This window comes from Rhineura floridana, chromosome 11 (genome assembly GCF_030035675.1).
Source record: "Rhineura floridana isolate rRhiFlo1 chromosome 11, rRhiFlo1.hap2, whole genome shotgun sequence".
Classification (NCBI taxonomy): domain Eukaryota; kingdom Metazoa; phylum Chordata; class Lepidosauria; order Squamata; family Rhineuridae; genus Rhineura; species Rhineura floridana.
In genome coordinates, this window is record NC_084490.1 from 6,730,070 (window position 1) to 6,748,685 (window position 18,616).

General features: G+C 41.2%; 1 protein-coding gene across 1 annotated transcript; it reads left to right on the forward strand.

The window, feature by feature from the left end:
• Positions 1 to 13,476: 13,476 nt before the first annotated feature.
• LOC133366842 (vomeronasal type-2 receptor 26-like) lies at positions 13,477 to 18,072 on the forward strand. The gene is made up of 4 exons (XM_061590367.1): positions 13,477 to 14,271; positions 15,885 to 16,106; positions 16,741 to 16,867; positions 17,171 to 18,072. The coding sequence occupies exons 1-4, from the start codon at positions 13,477 to 13,479 to the stop codon at positions 18,070 to 18,072; spliced, it is 2,046 nt and encodes a 681-aa protein (XP_061446351.1).
• The last annotated feature ends 544 nt before the right edge of the window (positions 18,073 to 18,616 follow it).

An 18,616-nucleotide genomic window follows, 5' to 3' on the forward strand; every position in this document is an offset into this window, starting at 1 on the left:
CATATTCCCACATCCTTGACTGGGGAGTTACAGTCCACTGTGACTGACTTGCCTTGAGGATGGGAGGGAGTATTTCCTCCCAGTTAGATTGAGCCTCACCTCCCCGAAGTAGTTGAAATTCAATTAATTGGCTGGAGAACCAAAATGGCGTCCTGAGCAGTGGGAGTGTTTACCGAGAGCTCTGCAACTCATTGTAATTTACTGCAGCCTATTTGAGTCTCAAGGTGAGGAGAACTTATCTCAGCAATGAAATTACAGCAATCTTATTTCTACTTACATCTATTTGGCTACACTTTGGTTCTTTTGGCTTCATTTGTTCTCTCCTATCTGTCCCCAAGAAGCCCTGTGCATTCCTGCTGACTATACAAAACACTGTTATGTCAACAGCGTTTGCATATTGCAAGATACAAACCCTAAAGCCAATTGCTTTGAAAGATGGTTATCACCAGGAAGATGAGCAAAGTCCTGGGCATGCCTTTAGAGGGGGAAAAAACGCCTCCTACTCTTAAGACCGAGCAGTCAAAAATAACTCATTTCTTTCAGCCTAACTTGAAGGAAAATGAAACTGACTATGCACTCCCACCTGCTGAGGACCACAGAATTAATGAAGCCATTGGGTGAGAATGACTTTGTTCAGCGTCCAGGTATGGATCTGCTGCTCAGGGTCACTTGCAATTTTACCTGGCTCAGGTGCTCTTATCCAGATTTAATTATTGTTTGGTCGGATATCCTTGAGCGGAGAGTTTGGAGGGGTGTTCTTCACCCCAATAGGATCGATAGATCCAGAAGATGGGTTAATAAAAAGGTTAGGGACCTGCAAAAACAGGTGTATTCAATCAAACATCAGGAGACAGCTGGATCCATTGTGTGCAAGATCTGAGATGGAGAATTATTATGACATCCTAGGACTCCATGTAGATGCATCGCCAAGAGCTATTAAGCAGGCATATACTACACTGGTCCTGAAGTGGCACCCTCAAAATCACCCCAATAATAAATCACAGGCAAAAAAGAAATTCAAAGAAGTAACAGAGGCATATACAGTCTTATCAGATCCTCAAAAACACGGTTTTGTGTTCCAACTCCTTTTTCCTGAAGACTGGGAAGAATGTTTGGGACTGATCAGACTAGGTTGTAGCCATAGAATAAATGTTTTGGTAGGGGAGCAGATTGCCACTCAGTGAGGGAGGAGCAAGAGAGACTACCTGGCTCAGACGCTCTTATTCGGATTTAATTATTGTTTGGTCGGATATGCTTGAGCGGAGAGTTTGGAGGGGTGTTCTTCACCCCAATAGGATTGATAGATCCAGAAGGTGGGTTAATAAAAAGGTTAGGGGCCTAGTTTTGTCTCTTGGTGGGTCCTTCATTCCCCATGATAGGATCCAGTTTCATTGTCCACAATTATTCCGAGATGATGGTGTCCATCTCTCGGAATGTGGGTGCGATTTTGTTGGGCTGTTGACCCATAGGCATTACTGTCTCTAGTTGTTTTCCATAAAGCCTGCAAGTTTGGAGAAGTAACTGTTATCTCCTGGCCTGAGAGAGAGCAGACATCCAAGGCCAGCGGTTGTCATGGTAACGTGAGATAGCAACTGGGAAAGTTCTAACAGAGTCTGTAAGTTGTGTCTTCTGTATATTGCCTCTGAACTGAGAGGTTGTCTTCTGTGTTTACCTTTGGAGAGAGATGTACCAGAAGGGGGGGGTGACTGAAGAAACTCTACATGTATTTACTCTTAAGCCTGTTGGCCCTAATGTCTTAATAAAGACTCTTAACCTGATCTAATGCATCTGAGAAGTTTCTTGCTCAACTTAACTCCAAAGTAACATATGCTGTGTCATGCAAGAACCGCCACCATCAACAGATTTGTTCTTAGATGATCTTAGGCTGGGTTTGGGGGCTTTGTTTTCTTTGAGTTGAGGGCACCAAGCTTCAGCTGATCCCCTCTTGTGGCGTGGAATTTGGGTAGGTGAGGAAAATGAAACTGACTATGCACTCCCACCTGCTGAGGACCACAGAATTAATGAACCCATTTGTTTGAAAACCTCCCCCACTAAATCTGCCACCCCAACCCCCTTGAATGAGATACTGGATTGGGCGATAGACATGAAGAACTCCCTGTTACAGGAACAGCAGCCTTTCCCAGTAAATAACTTAGCCTTAGAGTTAGAGCAGGCGGAAAATAGATCTTCAAGGCACTCATGCCAATCACCAGAAAAACTCCCATCCCCTGCGCACATCTCTGAGAACTGTAATACAACCGACCCGATAAAGTCAAGCTTGTTACTAAAACTCTCAGACCATTTTAACTTTGCTCTCAAGCAACTCGAAGATCATAATTCTTTGACCTCACATCTCATTGTGGTCTCCAGGTAGATCCGTTGTATTAAAAACTTTATAATGGAGACTAATAAACTCCTTACAATACTAACGGAGGAATTTAAGAAGCTGAGTGTATCCAGTAAAACAGAGACTCTTGTTTCAGTTACTCGCCACACGGGCCTGGAGAGTCAGAGCTCAATTTGGTGGATCACAAACCTTAAAGGACCAGTAACATCCAAAAGCCATCCCAAACTCAAAAAAGCTATTACTGGGGGAAAATCTAAAAATATCAAGAATTTTAAGGCAAGAAGAAGCAGGAAAATGAATTTCTCCAAACTTTTTAAAATCCTTGATGCTGCAGTCAAATCTGGGACTTTCCAAGCTAATTCTCTACAAGGTCAGAAAAACTGTCTCTCTCAGCCTAACACTCCTCTGCAGCCAAAGCATATTTTGATTTCTCCTCACATTTTGCCTTCAGTAAAGTCAGCTAAATCTTCTTCCCCAGAGGAGCAAGCATGTCTGTTACTCTATGACTCTCAAGATTTGCCCCATGATCGGATAGTGAATAGTGATATCTTCTGGGATCTACAATTAATCCCTCATAAAATAGCTCTAATAAACTGTCCTCCAGTCAACTTTTATGCCCCGCAATCAGTCCGGAAATTATACATCACCAAATTTTTTCAACCAGTCTTCCAGGACCAGATCAAAGCAGCTGATATCAAAGTGCGTTATCTATATAGTAAATCTATAAAATCAAAAATTTTGCTGACTTTCAGAAACTCTGCTATAGTTAGTTTCCTTATTGCAAACAGAAGGGCTTTATCCACGCATGGGATAATTGTTCAAAGATTTTTCTTGAATATAGCTGCTCCATTCCTGCTTTTTCGCTGTCTGCATCATTTTCAAGTCATAAAACCCACTAGTCTGGAGTGACAAGTTCTACTCACAAGGCTCAGAAAAGGTGCCCATCGAGAATACAAACGAATCCACTACCTAATGATACGGACAACCTGCAGTTTACTATTACCTCGGGGCTACCGTCCGATCTTCGGCAAGGCACACCAACTAAGATATGTGGTTCTAATCTGTCACCCAAACCAACTGATACACTAAAAGAAGATAGCCATAGCCTTTTCAGTGAGGAGGAGGAGGAGAACCTCTTTGTAGCTTTTGACAGTCTCCCCAGACCTGCACAGCTGGAAATAATTTTGAGACTGCAAAGCCTACAAAATCGACTACAAGACAAGATAGGGCCACTGGAGCCCAAGGAGAACTCACTGGGATCTTTACGACCCGCCCCGGGATTACAAGATATCTATCTGCTATCCAATAGAAATCCCAACGCTCAAGACTCTCCAATAGAATTTGACTGCCGCCCCCGTCCAAATGCTTCTGATCCGCAGCGGAGGGTTTATCTGAATACTCTTTCCAACCCCTCCTGGACAGATGCGAGATACTTGGAGAAAGAAGAACAGGGCTCCCCCCCAAAATGTCAGGCTATGGCACCTCAAAATCTGAAGGTGAGGTTTTCATCCAATGTTAGTAGGCCAACTTTTACCTGTGAAGCGATAGCTCATCTTGACAAAATTCAATCAGCGCAGCTCCCTGAGGTGGGTCCTACTGCCCCTTATTCATGACTGCAGTCTGGATTGGTAAATACCCCTTCATTGTTTAAAGTTTTATCCTGGAATATGGCAGGCTGGCTGGCCAAAGTGGCAGATACTACCTTTAAAGCTTTTTGTAAACAATTTCAAATAGTATGTCTTCAAGAAACATGGGTGACGCAGGCATCTTTCCCTTCCCTTCCAGGATATATGGACTTTTCTATTCCAGCAAGAAAATCAAATAAAGGCGGCAGACCAAGTGGTGGATTAGCAATTCTAATCTCGGTGGATTCAAATCCATCGATCACTCAAGTGGAAGTGGGTAGCTCTAATAATATCCTGATCATCCAAATTACATGGCCCCAAGGGACAAAAAATATATTTAATTAATGCGTATTACCCTCCATCAAACTCCAAATATCCTGACTCTTCCTTCCGGACCGACTTAGACCTGGCTTTCTCCTCCTTGTATCAGACAACTTCAGATCTGTCAATTCTCCTGGCTGGCGATCTGAACTCAAGAGTAGGATCAAATAACTTTAAAATCGGTCGAAAACTTGGCCTTGACATGGAAGATTTGTCTTCCTTTCCAATGAGATCTTTGAGAGACCCAGCAATCAATGCAGCGGGGCTGTCTTTATTTGCTCTGATTTTCAAGTTCCAGTTATTTATCTGTAATGGATCAGCCACTGATGTGTCGTCGGACTCATACACATATATCGGTCCTAGGGGTAAGAGTGTAATTGATTTCATGATTCTCTCCCAACCTCTTGTCCCTACTTTTGTTTCTTTTAAGGTTTTAGCAATGGTGGAGAGTGATCATATGCCTATCCAATCTAACCTTGTAGTCTCACACGCCTCCCTCCCTTTGGCAGTCCCCTCCCCAGACACTTTATATTCTCAAGGGGAGAGAAGGATCCGATGGAATGCGGGCCTCCTCGAAGGCATAAACCAACATTTAAATTCCCCTAGGCTACTAATGTTGAGAGACTAGCTTTTGGTTTGGCCAACCCTTTAGAATGTTATAGTGCAATTATAACAGACATTAGGCCTTTATTGATCTCCTCACACCCTCCCAGACAGTCAAAAAATGGCTGGTTCGACAAGCAGCATGCAATTTACAAGTACTCCTTGTTAAGAGCCATAAACAATTTAAGGAGGGAAGATACGTTACAAAATTTTAATACTTATATCCACCTTCACAGAAATTATAAAAATCTTTTGTGCCCCCAAAAAGTAAAGTTTATTCGGCAACAGCTTGGTCTTGCCTCTTTGGAAAGAAACCCGGCAAGATTTTGGGAGCTAATATCAAAAGGGACAAGGGGGCCTAATACTCTAGTGGATAACCAAATTACCTCGGAGCAATGGTGTGCATATTTTGCTGCTTTATTTGCCCCTCCAAATACCACTTCTTTATATGCTGATATTCCTCTGGCTATAAACTTCTCCCCCTTTCATCAGTGTATGGAGTGGGACCCAGTTATGCCCCAGGAAATAGACACATTGATCAATTCTCTCCCTCTTAAAAGGGCCCCCGGTGAGGATATGCTCCCAGCAGAATTGTTTAAATCTAATCCGGAATGGTGGTCACCAATTCTTGCCAAAATTTTTAGATACATTAACCTACATGGAAAGGTTCCCTTGGGCTGGGACACAAGTATAGTTGTCCTGATTCATAAAAAGGGCTCCAAAGCTAATCCAAAATTTTTAGGCCAATCAGCCTTCTGGATGTAGTGGCCAAAATATATGCTAAATGTTTGCTGGGTAAACTAGAAAAATAGGCTGACGAGAACCTGATCCTCGCCGACGAACAGGCGGGTTTTGTTAGAGGAAAATCTACTATCAATCATAGTTTTACGCTCCTTCATTTAATTCAGAAATATGCGCAAAGGGGTAGCAAGGAGTTATTCGTTACTTTTGTTGATTTTACTACTGCATTTGACCTTATAGATCGTGGGCGATTGTGGTACAAATTAGGGATGGCCAATATTGACAGAAGGTTACTCTTTCTGATACAACTGCTCCATTCGAACACCTCTCTCAGAGTCAGACTAGGAGCAAATGGTCTGCTATCTGAAACCATCCCTGTCCAGAGAGGGGTTCATCAAGGCTGTCTTCTTGCCCCTTTTCTTTTTAATTTTTATATAAATAATATTGTTCATGAATTGAAAGGCCTTGAATACTTTCCTGTCACAATTTTAGATACTAAACTTTCAGTTCTTTTATATGCAGATGATTTAGCTTTGATTTCAATTTCGCAAGTAGGGATGAGAAGGCTGTTAAGAGCTCTGGACAATTTTTCCACCAAAGAACATCTAGTGATTAATCACGACAAAACGGTAGTGGTGGTATTCAGAAGAAAAAGGAAAACACATGTCTGGAAACTAAATAACATACTGATAAAACAACATTATAGTGTTAAATACTTGAGGCTGAGTTATCAGGCAAATCTTTCTTGGAAATCACAATTTGATGCTGTTAAACTGAAGGCCTCCCTCTGCATGCATTCTCTTTTACGCTTTTATAATACCAAAGGTGGGGGTCTGGTCTTTCCAACTGTCGAGATCTTTAGGAGAAAAATAGTCCCTCAGCTTCTTTATGGAGCTGAGATTTGGGGACAGGCTAAATTTTCTTCTTTATAGTCAGTCCAGAATTCCTTTTTAAGATCCATGCTGGCTGTCCCTCACGGCACTCCAGCAGCTCAATTGCGGATAGAAACTGGACTCCACACATTGGAATATGTGGTTCACGTGGCCCTTGCCCTTTATTGGCTCAAGTTGGCCTGCATGCCCGACTCCCGACTCCCCAAGAAATGTTTAGTCAAACAAATACAAAACCCATCCACATTTACGTGGTTTAAACGGACCAATACAATACTTTCTGTCTATGGAATAAGTATTGATTCTTTCCCCTCAAATACATCAAAGAGAGTGAAGCATCTTTTAAGGGAAAGAATCTACCTTTATTCCAGAAGATGGGATTTGTATTTTATAAATCATTCGAACTTCTCCCCGTGGTATTCATTGTTTAAAACAAGTTCTGGTATGGAACAATATTTCACCTTTTTAACTTCTGTCTCCTTGAGAAAATCATTTACATCATTGCGCTTTCAAACTATGCGCACGGCCCTTCTCGAAGGGAGATATGCAAAAGTTCCTATTGACCAAAGAGTCTGTCCCTGTCTCTCTGGGGCCATAGAAGATGTTGCACATTATCTCCTTAATTGTACCCTGTATAATGCTCCAAGACTCAATTTTCTCTCTTCTATTCTTATATCATTGTCAAATAGATCTACCCTGGAGCAAATCTGTATACTTCTTGCCAGGGATGATATTTATCTAACCACTCAAGTAGCGAAATTTGCCCTGGCAGCAGGCAAAATCAGAGCTAGATTGCATAAAAATCCATCTTAAATTTTATCTACGTAGTTTTTAAATGATATAATAACTGTGGTTCTAATTTTTAGTTTGTTTTAACTCCGTTTGTCCAGTCTAATGTTATATATTAAGTACATCACTATTTTTGATATTGAATTTCGTTTATACGTATTTTTTTTAATGTATATTGTGGCGGCCAATGGCTATGAACAATAAAAGTACTACAACTCAATTCAATTAATTGGCTGAAATTGAAACAGAAGGGAAAACAAGAGTGAGCAGAAGAATGAAAAAAATATTGTAATCTTGGGTGCTGGATTGTGTAAGTTTTCCTACTAAGTAAATGGGCATATACAATAGGGCCCCGCTTCTCGGCATTCCGCTAATACGGCAGTTTTCAATTACAGTAGGGCCCACTCATACGGCACTTGTTCTGCTTTTTTGGCATTTTTCGGGCATCGGGCACCATTTTATTGTCGGTGTTCCACTTTTCAGTTATTTTTGCTTTTCGGCGGGGGTCTGGAACCTAGGGGATAAGGCCGGGAAAGCTGTCTGAGCTCTTACTGGGTAACAATTGAACAGTGTACCTGAGTGGTACCGCTTCTTACTTGTTCCAGCATTCTGAGTGCTCCTTTCCAGTGTTGCCACCTCAGTTTAATTGTCAGTATATGATTTCTGTTTTGCATACATCCCATAGCAGCTGCCTTTCTCTATTTGGCTTTGTAGCCCCACTAGCATGAATTCTAGTAGCAATGCAAGTAAGGGTTTTGGCAAGCTCTTGAGAGCTCTCTCTTAAAGGAGAAAAAGAATTCCAATATTCTCTGACATGATATGTCACAGCGATGACAATTTAGTTTCCCCCCATGCTAGTTGAATATCTTTGTGCTATGAACCAGGCCTGACATAAGAAAAACAAAACTCTATTTCTGCTCAAGTTATATTCTGTTCTTGTTCAGTTTACTCAGTAAAGTATTGCCCATTTCTTTTAAAAAGAAAGAATATACAGTAGTCATCATGGCTAGTAGCCATTGACATCCTTATCCTCCATGCCTCATGAAGGAACAGAGGAAACTAAAATTGTTTGCTGTGAAATCATGCCACTCAGAGACAAAGCTATACACAGAGGCTGTTATCTTCCTTGCAATTATCACAGTATAATTATTACTTGTTGTGAAAGCGTCAGGGGCTTTCCTGCATTTATGGGGGATATGGTCAATAAACAAGCACAGAAGTGGTTATTTATAAACCTTTCCACTTCTTCCATTCAAAGCCAGGATGAAAGGGGTAAGAGACAGGCACCACCACTTTTATTCATTTAGAAAGATGTATGAACCACTTAATCAAAAAGCTCTCTAAGTAGTGTACATAACAAATTTGTAGATGAAACACAGCTAAAATCCACAAAATGATTTAAAAAATGAATAAAATATAATTATCATTGAAACACAGATAAAAGCTGTAAAATGTTTAATATTAATATAGGTAACTAAGGTCTATGTCTGGGTAGGCTTAATTAAACATTTTCAGCAGGCATCTAAGACAATACAGCAAGATTGCCTGCCTAAAGTCAACAGGCAGGGAGTTTGCAGAATGTTAAAGACCTGGCTCCACATCACTGCAGCTTCATCAACATTTTCTAACCTATCTGATGTTTAAAAAGAGTCCTGTTCTGCACTACTTGGGTATAGGTTGTTTGTTTTATATTAGACTGAGGTAAGGTTGGTGCGGCCACTTAGGCTGCTTTGCAAAAAAACCCCAACAACAACAAAGGAAACACTTCACCAAAAAAAGAGAGAGGGGGCATACTGAGATATTGGTTTGTATAAAATGTGCTCATGCTAATTGCTATACACGATGCACATTTAGGAATAATTGCTATCATTTCAACAGGAATGAAATCCACCTCACCATAGTGAGGAAGACTGTAACCAGGTGAGCTGTGTGCCTTACTGTGTCTGTTGTCAAGGCTGAGGGCTGAATTCAAGGCCCCTACTGCCCTTTCTTATGGTACATTTATATTTGAAATGGATAGCCCTTCAAATAAAGGTTGCCTTCAAATAGAGGACTGTTCTCTGTGAAGTAGGACGCCTGGTCAACCGACAGCAAATGTCTTTGACTGGAGAGATATCTTGTCACCAAATGGTTGTCTTGCTAGTGTTGCTGCTTCTGTTGCCCCGAACAGTAGAAGCTTGGAAGTGCCCCACAACTGATCCTCTCTCTGTTCCTCATGAGTGGTATGAGCCCGGTGACCTCCTCATTGGTGGGATTGCTTCACAGATAATGTACTTTTCGCCAAAAGTTTCTTTCACAGAACACCCATCTGAGAAGCTGGGCTTTGAACTTCCAATGTAAGGATTTTTTGTTGGTTTTCCTTCTTGTGTCCTGTGATCTTGAAAACCTAGAAAAAATACAGGACATCTACCACAAACATAAGCCACTGTGTGTTTGTTATATCTCTTTCTCACTTGCTTCATGCACTTAATGTTTTATATCAGGAATGGAGAACCTCTCTTCAGCCCGAGGGCCACATTTACTTCTGGGCAACCGCCCAAGGGCCACATGCCAGTGGTGGGCAGGGTCAGAAGCAAAAGTGGGAGGAGTAATGAATGTAAATTTTACCTTTATACACTAGACAGGTTTGTGGATATGCTCACACATCCCTCTCTGTACTTCAGACAAGCAAGAGGCACTATCCCAGGTGATGGACACATTACAGCCAGGCAAACACAGTCAGGGTAAGAAACAGGACCTGTGTTGGTGGTGTAGAGGTGGTGTAGCCTGGGAGAGTTTCAAGGGCCACCCAGAGAGGTCTGGAGGGCCACAGAGGTTCCCAGCTCCTGCTTTATACTGTACGTTGTTTAAAGTTAGATTTCCTTCCCCCACAATAAGAGTAACTCCACAAATTCCTCCCCCACCCCCAATTCTGGAAGGATAAATTTAAGTGTTTTCTTTAATTGTATCAATTTGCCTCCAGCCAGATGTAACTTCAAAACTGTATGAAACATTTTACAAAAGATAAACAGATCTGAGAAGTTAAGGTTTAAAGGCAATCAGGAGAGACAGAGAAGGATGAGCTATCTTTGCCTTTTAATCCTTCCCTTCTCTTTATGGTTTGAATGCCCTATCTGCCGTTGATTTTACTGACTTGTTTTAGCGGACTAGTGGAAAGTGTATAGGGTGTCTCGTGAAGAAATCAAAAATTGCTGAGATACATAAATGGATAATTGAATTTTGGACTTTTAATTAAAAAGATGTATGTGTGCTATTGAGTAGAATATTATATACAATCCTGCCCAATTTGATCAAAATTTGAAAGGTTGAGTCTGGCATCTTTTTTTCAAAATGGTATCCAATTGAATCGAGACACAAAACCTGCTCCTTGATCTCAGGAACCAGCATACAAAATATAGTTATGGCATCTTATGAGGTGCACAAATCAGTGCAGTTTGGATAGATTCAGCCCACCAACTTGATTGAAGGTCCAAGCAGAGACCAAAATCTGCTTCACAGTCTCAAGAACCATCATGCCAAATTTGGTCTCCTACCTTAAGAGCCGTCTGAATGCAGATGATTACAAAATATGCTGACATGGAGGACACTGGTAAAAAATGGTCAGCAGAGTTGAAAACAGTAGCCCTTTTGGAAACTGGTTGGCAGGCAAATAACAACAGTGATGGCTATTACCATGCAGGTCTTAATAGTGGAAACCAGGCATTTGGGATGAAGGATAAAATTGATTCAGCTCCCTTTTAAAGCCAAATCTCTTATCAAATTTGTGCTTTCTGAAACAGTAGGAGAACTGAAACACAGCCATCCTTTGAAATTTGTGATGCAGTTCTGTAATCAATGTTTACAAAATGCATATAGTGAGAGAAAGGGTGCATAAAAATGAATATATTAGTGAAAATAACAAACACAAGTGCATTATATTGGGAGAAAGTGCTTGCCAAAAACGTGTACGTTAGTCAGAACTGCAAACAAAACATGTTTATTAGGAGAAATTCACACTACGTTGATGAAGAATTTTCATGAGGATTTAAAAAATAAATGCCTGTTGCTGCAGAAATGTGGAGAATGAATTTAAGATTAGAAAAATGAAAAATTGAGAAAAACCAAAGTGTACAGATCCTTCAATCCCTGCCAGTCACCCAGATGTTACAAATTGGTTAGTGACAACTGATTTTCTTTTGTTTTTACTTATCAGATTTCACCGAGAAAGGATAAATCCAGATTAAAGGTGTGCATGGGGGGTGTAGGCTGCAATGATATTGTGTGGATGCTGTGAAAACTGACATAGATGAGGAGCACTGGCCTCACAATAGGCATCCTCTGTAATTTTTAAGAAAAGGCAACTAAAATGATAGTGAAGTTCAAGACCCTGGTAAAAGTGGCTGACACAATAGGAGGATTACAGAAAGTGCCTATGAATGTTCCTTGTTGGCAAATGAGGGAGGTTATGATATGATTTCAATTACTTAGGAGACTGCTGGCTTTTGTATATTTCTAACATGGATATGGTGATTTCCCCCCTCTTTCAAACCAATAATGGTGAAAGTGCTTGTGTTTGCAGAGGATCAATTTAAAATTAACTTAAAGCCACAGTAATCCACTGCTTGGATAAAAATAATAATATGCATTGCAGTATTTGTAAAAGATCACTTCATTCTGTTCTCAGCATGGTGACAAAGTTCTACCAGCACGTCTTGGCATTGGCATTTGCTGTAAAAGAGATCAACGAGGACTCCAAGATCTTGCCCAATGTTACTCTTGGGTTCCACATCTGTGACAGCTACTACGATGCAAGGATGACATATTGGACCACTCTGGACCTGCTCTTCAAATCACATACATTTTTACCCAACTATGGATGTGGCACCCTGAAAAATCTCATAGCCATTATTGGGGGAATTGGCTCTCATATCTCTTTCCACATGGCAGACATCTTGGGTCTCTACAAGATTCCTCAGGTATGATTCATGCATGAGAGAGAGTGGAGATATTAAATCACACAGGTAATTCAATTGTTCTGGGAGCAGTTGTGTGTGTGTGTGTGTGAGAGAGAGAGAGAGACAGACAGACAGATAGACACAGACACTGAGAGAGAACTGATTGAAAAATAATGTTTTCATCTATAGTCAAATAACAATGCCTTATGGGGTATGGCTTCATATAGCTAGAGGAAATCAGATGTGTCTAGTAAGTCACTTTACTGTGACACTTTCTCAGACATTCCATCACATTTCCACATTTCAGTCAGAAGTGTATTGAACTTTTCACTTTTAGGCCTAATCCACACCAGACATTTATTCCATTTTAAACAATCATGGCTTCACCCAAAGAATCTTGGGAAGTATAGTTTATGAAGGGTGCTGAGAGTTGCTAGGAGATTGTTATTCCCTTCAAGGAGCTACAGTTCCCAGAATTCTCTGGGAAGAAGGGCTGTCTATCTGAGAAAGGGTCACAGTAAAACAACTTGCTAGACACATTTGATTTAGTAGTAAAATTGAGAATTCTAATCAAGATTTTACCTAACCCAATATTCATTGTATAAATTGGAACTCATGCACATAGATGGTCCCCATATCAAGGACCACCATCCCCCACATGAACTAGTCCCAGGCTGTGCCGTCTTTATCAGAGACCCTTCTTGGTGTGCCTCATTGAAGGGAGGCGCAGAGAGTGGCCACATGAGTTCAGGCCTTTTCAGTGGTGGCCCCTCATCTGTGGAACGTTCTTCCCAGGGAAACATACCTAGCGCCATCATTGCCACTTTTTATTTACTTTTGTAGTTAAGTTAGGCTTCACTGTGGTCCTCATCTTTAAATGAGATGGGGTAGGACTTATTGTGTTGGATGAGCATTTCATGAGTTTTGTATTTTATAATATTTATTTTTTGGCTTTAATTGATTTTATCTCTTTGTATTCATCTTGTTAAGTCACTTGGAGACTTTTTTTAAAAAAAGAGGCTAACAAATGTTAATAATAATAGATAGTAGTTCATCCTAGTCCTACTTGAAGTTATTAGACTTCACTAATGAAGTGTCATTAATTTCAATGGATCTACTTTGAGTAGGTATTAGTCAAGTACAATCCAATACCTTTGAAATATCTGTGCAATTTATTTCAGCTAACTTACGGCTCATTTGCACCAGACATCCGTTCATTTTACCGCATGGTTCCAAATGAAGCAAATCAGTACAGGGGGCTTATCAGCCTGCTTAAGCATTTCAGATGGACATGGGTTGGACTCTTTGCTGCAGACGATGACAGCGGAGATAATTTCTTGCAGCTCCTGGAGCTGTTGTTTTCCAAGAGTGGAATCTGTTCAGCATTCACAGAAAGAATCCCTAACCAAGCTTACTTGCATTCTCTTAATGAATTGAGCAATATGGTCTCAAATACTTATCAACGTTTGGTAGATACAAAAGCCATTACATTTGTCATCTATGGTGAAACATTGAGCATTATGTGGCTCATGATGTTAATAAATTTAGCAGATCCTGAATACATGGAAAACAGAAATGTTGGAAAGGTGTGGATTATGACAGCCCAGGTTGTTTTTACTGTAACAGGCCTCATAAGGGGATGGAATTTTGAAATGTTCCAAGGCACTATTTCCTTTGCAGTTCATTCACATCAACATCCAGGGTTCCAGGCGTATATTCAGAACATAAAACCTTATGAGACACAAAGCAATGGTTTTCTCAAGGACTTCTGGGAGCAATCCTTCGACTGTTCATTTCCAAATCCTAATGGGCCAAAAGAGGACAATAAAACATGCACAGGGGAAGAGAGACCAGAGAGACTACCTGGATCTGTCTTTGAAATGCACATGACTGGCCACAGCTACAGTATCTACAATGCTGTCCATGCTGTGGCACATGCTTTGCATGCCATGGACTCATATCGATCCAATCACAGAACACTGAGGGGAAGCAAAAGCCTTCGAGACCTCCAGCCCTGGCAGGTAATGTCTCTAGCAGGCCCAGCTCCAGCAGTGGCCCAGGTGGGGCACTGGCTGAGGGCCCAGGAATGTATAGGGGGCCCTCACTGGCCCCAGTGGAATGGGATCTGCTGCTTGTTGCTGATCCTATCCTATTGCAATGGACAGAGTGTTTTTTCCCCACTAGCTTCTCTTTTTATCTATTTCACATGGGTGGAGGGGAAATCAACAGGTTAATACAATGGAGCTGAAAAGGTGAGCCCAGAGTGTCTCCTCAACTTGGCAATTGTCTCATTCAGTGTCGATGTTGGGATTGTCTAGGCTAGTTGCCTCTTAATTTCTGTAGTATTAACCCCTTGAATGCCCTCCAGCAGAAGGGCAGATCAGTGGCAGCAGCTCCAAGCCAGGCTGGATCATGAAGGAGCAAAGGAGGAAGAGGAGGCTTCCTGGCATGGTGTGCTCTGCTGCAGGGCAAGCAGCAGGGACTCTGGAGCCATGGCAGGGATGCCCCCAATGAACTTACAGACTGAGGTTTGGCATTGCTTCTCTCTCTCTCCTGTCTGATTCGTCTGTCACCCCAGTCTTTCTGTTTGGGTTTTGTTTTACTTTAGATGGGTGAGGCCAAGAGGGAGGAGGAGTGTAGTTTGAGGAGGAAAGCAAGAGGGCAAGGGCCCCCCTGATAGCCTTTGCCCATGGGCCCCCAGAAACCTGGAGCCGGCTCTGGTCTCTAGAATCAAATGGCTTTCTTACCATAAATACAGTCTATTGTATAGAAATTGACTAGACTGACAGTTGGATCTTAGGGTCTCTCCAGATGTCCTTTTTATTGGGCATTCATGATTATTTGTGCTCATGATGCTATTGGGCAGTCACACATGATCCCGCTTTCAATACTCTTTGTGTCTGCAAATGTTTTTGGATGGTCTTAACTGCTTCATTTTCATTCAGTGCATATCCTGTAACTTCCTGCTGAAGTCCTGTAGCTTGTTATACCACAAAGGTTCTGGATTAGTTTTGTCCCATTTTTGTTGAGCTATAACCCCTCTGGACAGCAATAATGTGATAGCATTGGGAAAACATTGCAGAACAAACTCAGCAGAATTAATCCAGAACTACTACGCTATTATTGTGTCAAGAACATGTTACAGAATACACCCACAATAAAACACCAGTCTGGAGGGGCCCTTACTTTAACACTTGTGAAAATTCCACCTAATGGCAACAGTCTAGCTTAGAGGGCATGGGGCAGGCCACATGGCACATGGAATACTATTCTCCAGACAGGTTGCCACCACTCCTCACCTCCTAGCAACTGCTTCCTGAAGCAGCTGGCTCACTCTGCCTAATGGTAGGGCCAGCACTGGCACCCACATTTTCCCCTTCAAGGAAAAAAAAATAGTGCATTAGATTTGTACACAATATTCATTGGGGATGGGGAGTCCCATTTTCTTTTGGTGCTTGAAAAAAATAAAAACACACATTTTCAGATGTCTGTGATTGCAAAATGCTTGCATCTTTAAGCTGGATATTTGCATGGTGAAATTGCATAAAATGGATCAACAGGAAAATGTGTTTGTAAATTTCAGCATGTAGTCTCTATTATGTTTTGTTATCATCCCTGTATTCCCCCCCACTAGCTCCAGCCATTTCTTCAAGACATTTCATTTAACAACTCAGCTGGAGAAAAAGTTTCTTTTAACGAAAACAGGGAAATGGTAGCTGGATTTGATATAATGAACATGCTAATGTTCCCAAACAACTCCTTCTTTCAAGTGGAAGTTGGAAGGGTGGACCCCAATGAAGAAGAAAAAATCGTCATCAATGAGGATGTGATTGTGTGGCCAAAACATTTTAACCAGGTGTGGATTCAGGTTCTCTATTAATAGGTGATCTGCCGGCCTTAACTAACCCTGCTCCTCTGTGATCAGATTTGATAATTATTTCAGTAATATATTTCATACTCAAAAAGAGAGGTGTTGCATCAGTGTTCTGATTATCTCTATTCCTGGCAATATTTTAAAACATATTCTGTTCAAGTGAAGCACGTTAAATATATACCATGCATTGGATAAACTTCCATAGTGCTGTGAGAGAGCGTCCCCATCCAACCCCAAATGAGACTGCCAATCTCCATTTGGCCATCGTTTCTATAGGATGAAGCACTCAATAAAGTAGGCACCCCCCACCTGCCTCCAGTTCCCAAGTATTCTTCATCCAAGCAATAGATGCCATCCTCAGAAAAGTACTGGGATTCGCCATTTGCCATACTGGTTGAGGATGATGGGAGCTCAAGGCCAAAATATGTGGAAGGTGCCATGTTGTGGAAGGCCTTGACCATTAAACATGCTGGCTACAGCTTGATGGGAGATGTAGTCCAAACATCTGGAGGACACCTGGTTGGAGAAGGCTGTTGTAGATCATCTGGTCATTTTTTTAAAATCATCATCATCATCATTTGTCCTGTCTGTAATCTTCTTTCATGCTTACGGATAGGCAATTCCCCTTTCTGTGTGTAGTGATTCCTGCGACCCTGGTTATCAGAAGAAAAAAAGGGAAGGAGAGAAATTTTGTTGCTTCGATTGTTTTGCATGCCCAGAAGGGAAGATTTCAAATCAAAAGGGTAGGTGACAGAGTGCACCATATATTTCCACATATAGGGTTAATTGAGATGGCCACTCATGGACTGTATCATCTTTAAAGAGGTTAGAAGAATTTTATTGCATTTGCTTCCCTGATGGGAAAGCAGATATTTTCAAACACAACACTTGTCAAAGCAATCAGTTGACATGTTGACCTGCAAGCCATCAAATGATGAGAAAGATCAAGGGATGTACATTTATATGAACTAAAATATATACAATTAAAATGTTACTGCTAACACATGCATTTAAAAAGAAATGAACCATTCCTTCTTCTTTTTCAGATATGGATGAATGTTTCAGATGCCTACAAGATAAATATCCAAGCAAGGACAGAGATAGGTGTATCTCCAAAATTGTAACATTTCTGTCCTACGAAGAACCTTTAGGCATCAGTTTAGCTTCCACTGCTGTTTTATTTTCGCTCATCACAGCCTGGGTGTTAGGAATGTTTATTAAGCACAAAGATACCCCCATAGTCAAAGCCAACAACCGGGACCTCAGCTACGCTCTCCTTGTCACCCTCCTGCTTTGCTTCCTCTCTTCTTTGCTCTTTCTTGGACGACCTAGTAAAGTGACTTGCTTTCTGCAACAATCTGCTTTTGGCATCATCTTCTCAGTGGCTATTTCTTGTGTGTTGGCCAAAACCATCACTGTGGTTGTCGCCTTCATGGCCACCAAACCAGGCTCCATCATGACAACATGGGTGGGGAAGAGACTGACCAACTTCATTGTCCTTTCCTTCTCCCTCATTCAAGCAGGCATTTGTGCTGTGTGGCTGGCAACCTCTCCCCCCTTCCCAGATTTTGACATGACGTTACTAACCAAACAGATTGTTGCAAAATGCAATGAAGGGTCTGTAATCTTGTTTTATTTTGTTTTGGCATACATGGGACTTCTGGCCATCATCAGTTTCACTGTGGCTTTCCTGGCAAGGGAGCTGCCAGACATTTTTAATGAAGCCAAGTTCATCACCTTCAGTATGTTGTTGTTTTGCAGTGTTTGGTTGTCTTTTATCCCCACATATCTGAGCACCAAAGGGAAACACATGGTAGCTGTGGAGATCTTCTCTATCTTAGTCTCTAGTGCTGGGTTACTGGGCTGTATCTTTTCCCCAAAATGCTATATTATTGTGCTGAGGCCAGAGTTGAACAACAGGGAACAGCTCATAAGAAGAAAGACTTAGTATCTAGTGTTCAATGGCACCTTGAAACAAGCTTTGTAAAAGTGTTTTTTTTAAATGAATTTAATTATTATTCATTCTTATATACAATCTTAATTATAAGATGGCATAAGCTCTCAAAGGCAGCAACCTACGTCATTGAATACTAAGCTAGGAATTGGGGAAAGCATGATGTTGAAGTCAGCTAAAAGCTGACCAGGAGGAAAATTGTAATGTTCTTAAAGAGATAATTATATTTTATTTATTTATTAAACAAGATTTCTATAAGACTTAATCCAGAACTGTTGTTTACATCAAATGGCATATAAAATAGCCATTAAAATAGCAATAAAAACAGACATTACAAACTATGGTAGACCCATAGACTTTAATGAATATTACTAAGGGATCAATCCAAATCCAAGATCCCCTGGCTCATCCAATAATACGCCAACGGAAGTCCTCTTCCCAGCTGAGCCAGAGCTCAACCAGCTCAGCTAAAGCCAGCTCAGCCAAGGGTGGTGTAAATCCTGAAAAAGAGTATGGTGAGTACAAGACTGGGCAAGCA

Coding starts and splice junctions, on each gene's coding strand:
- LOC133366842 (XM_061590367.1), top strand. CDS start 13,477: ATGGTTCCAAATGAAGCAAATCAGTACAGGGGGCTTATCAGCCTGCTT. Junction 14,272..15,884: donor GAGACCTCCAGCCCTGGCAG/GTAATGTCTCTA, acceptor CCCCCCCACTAG/CTCCAGCCATTTCTTCAAGA. Junction 16,107..16,740: donor GGCCAAAACATTTTAACCAG/GTGTGGATTCAG, acceptor GCTTACGGATAG/GCAATTCCCCTTTCTGTGTG.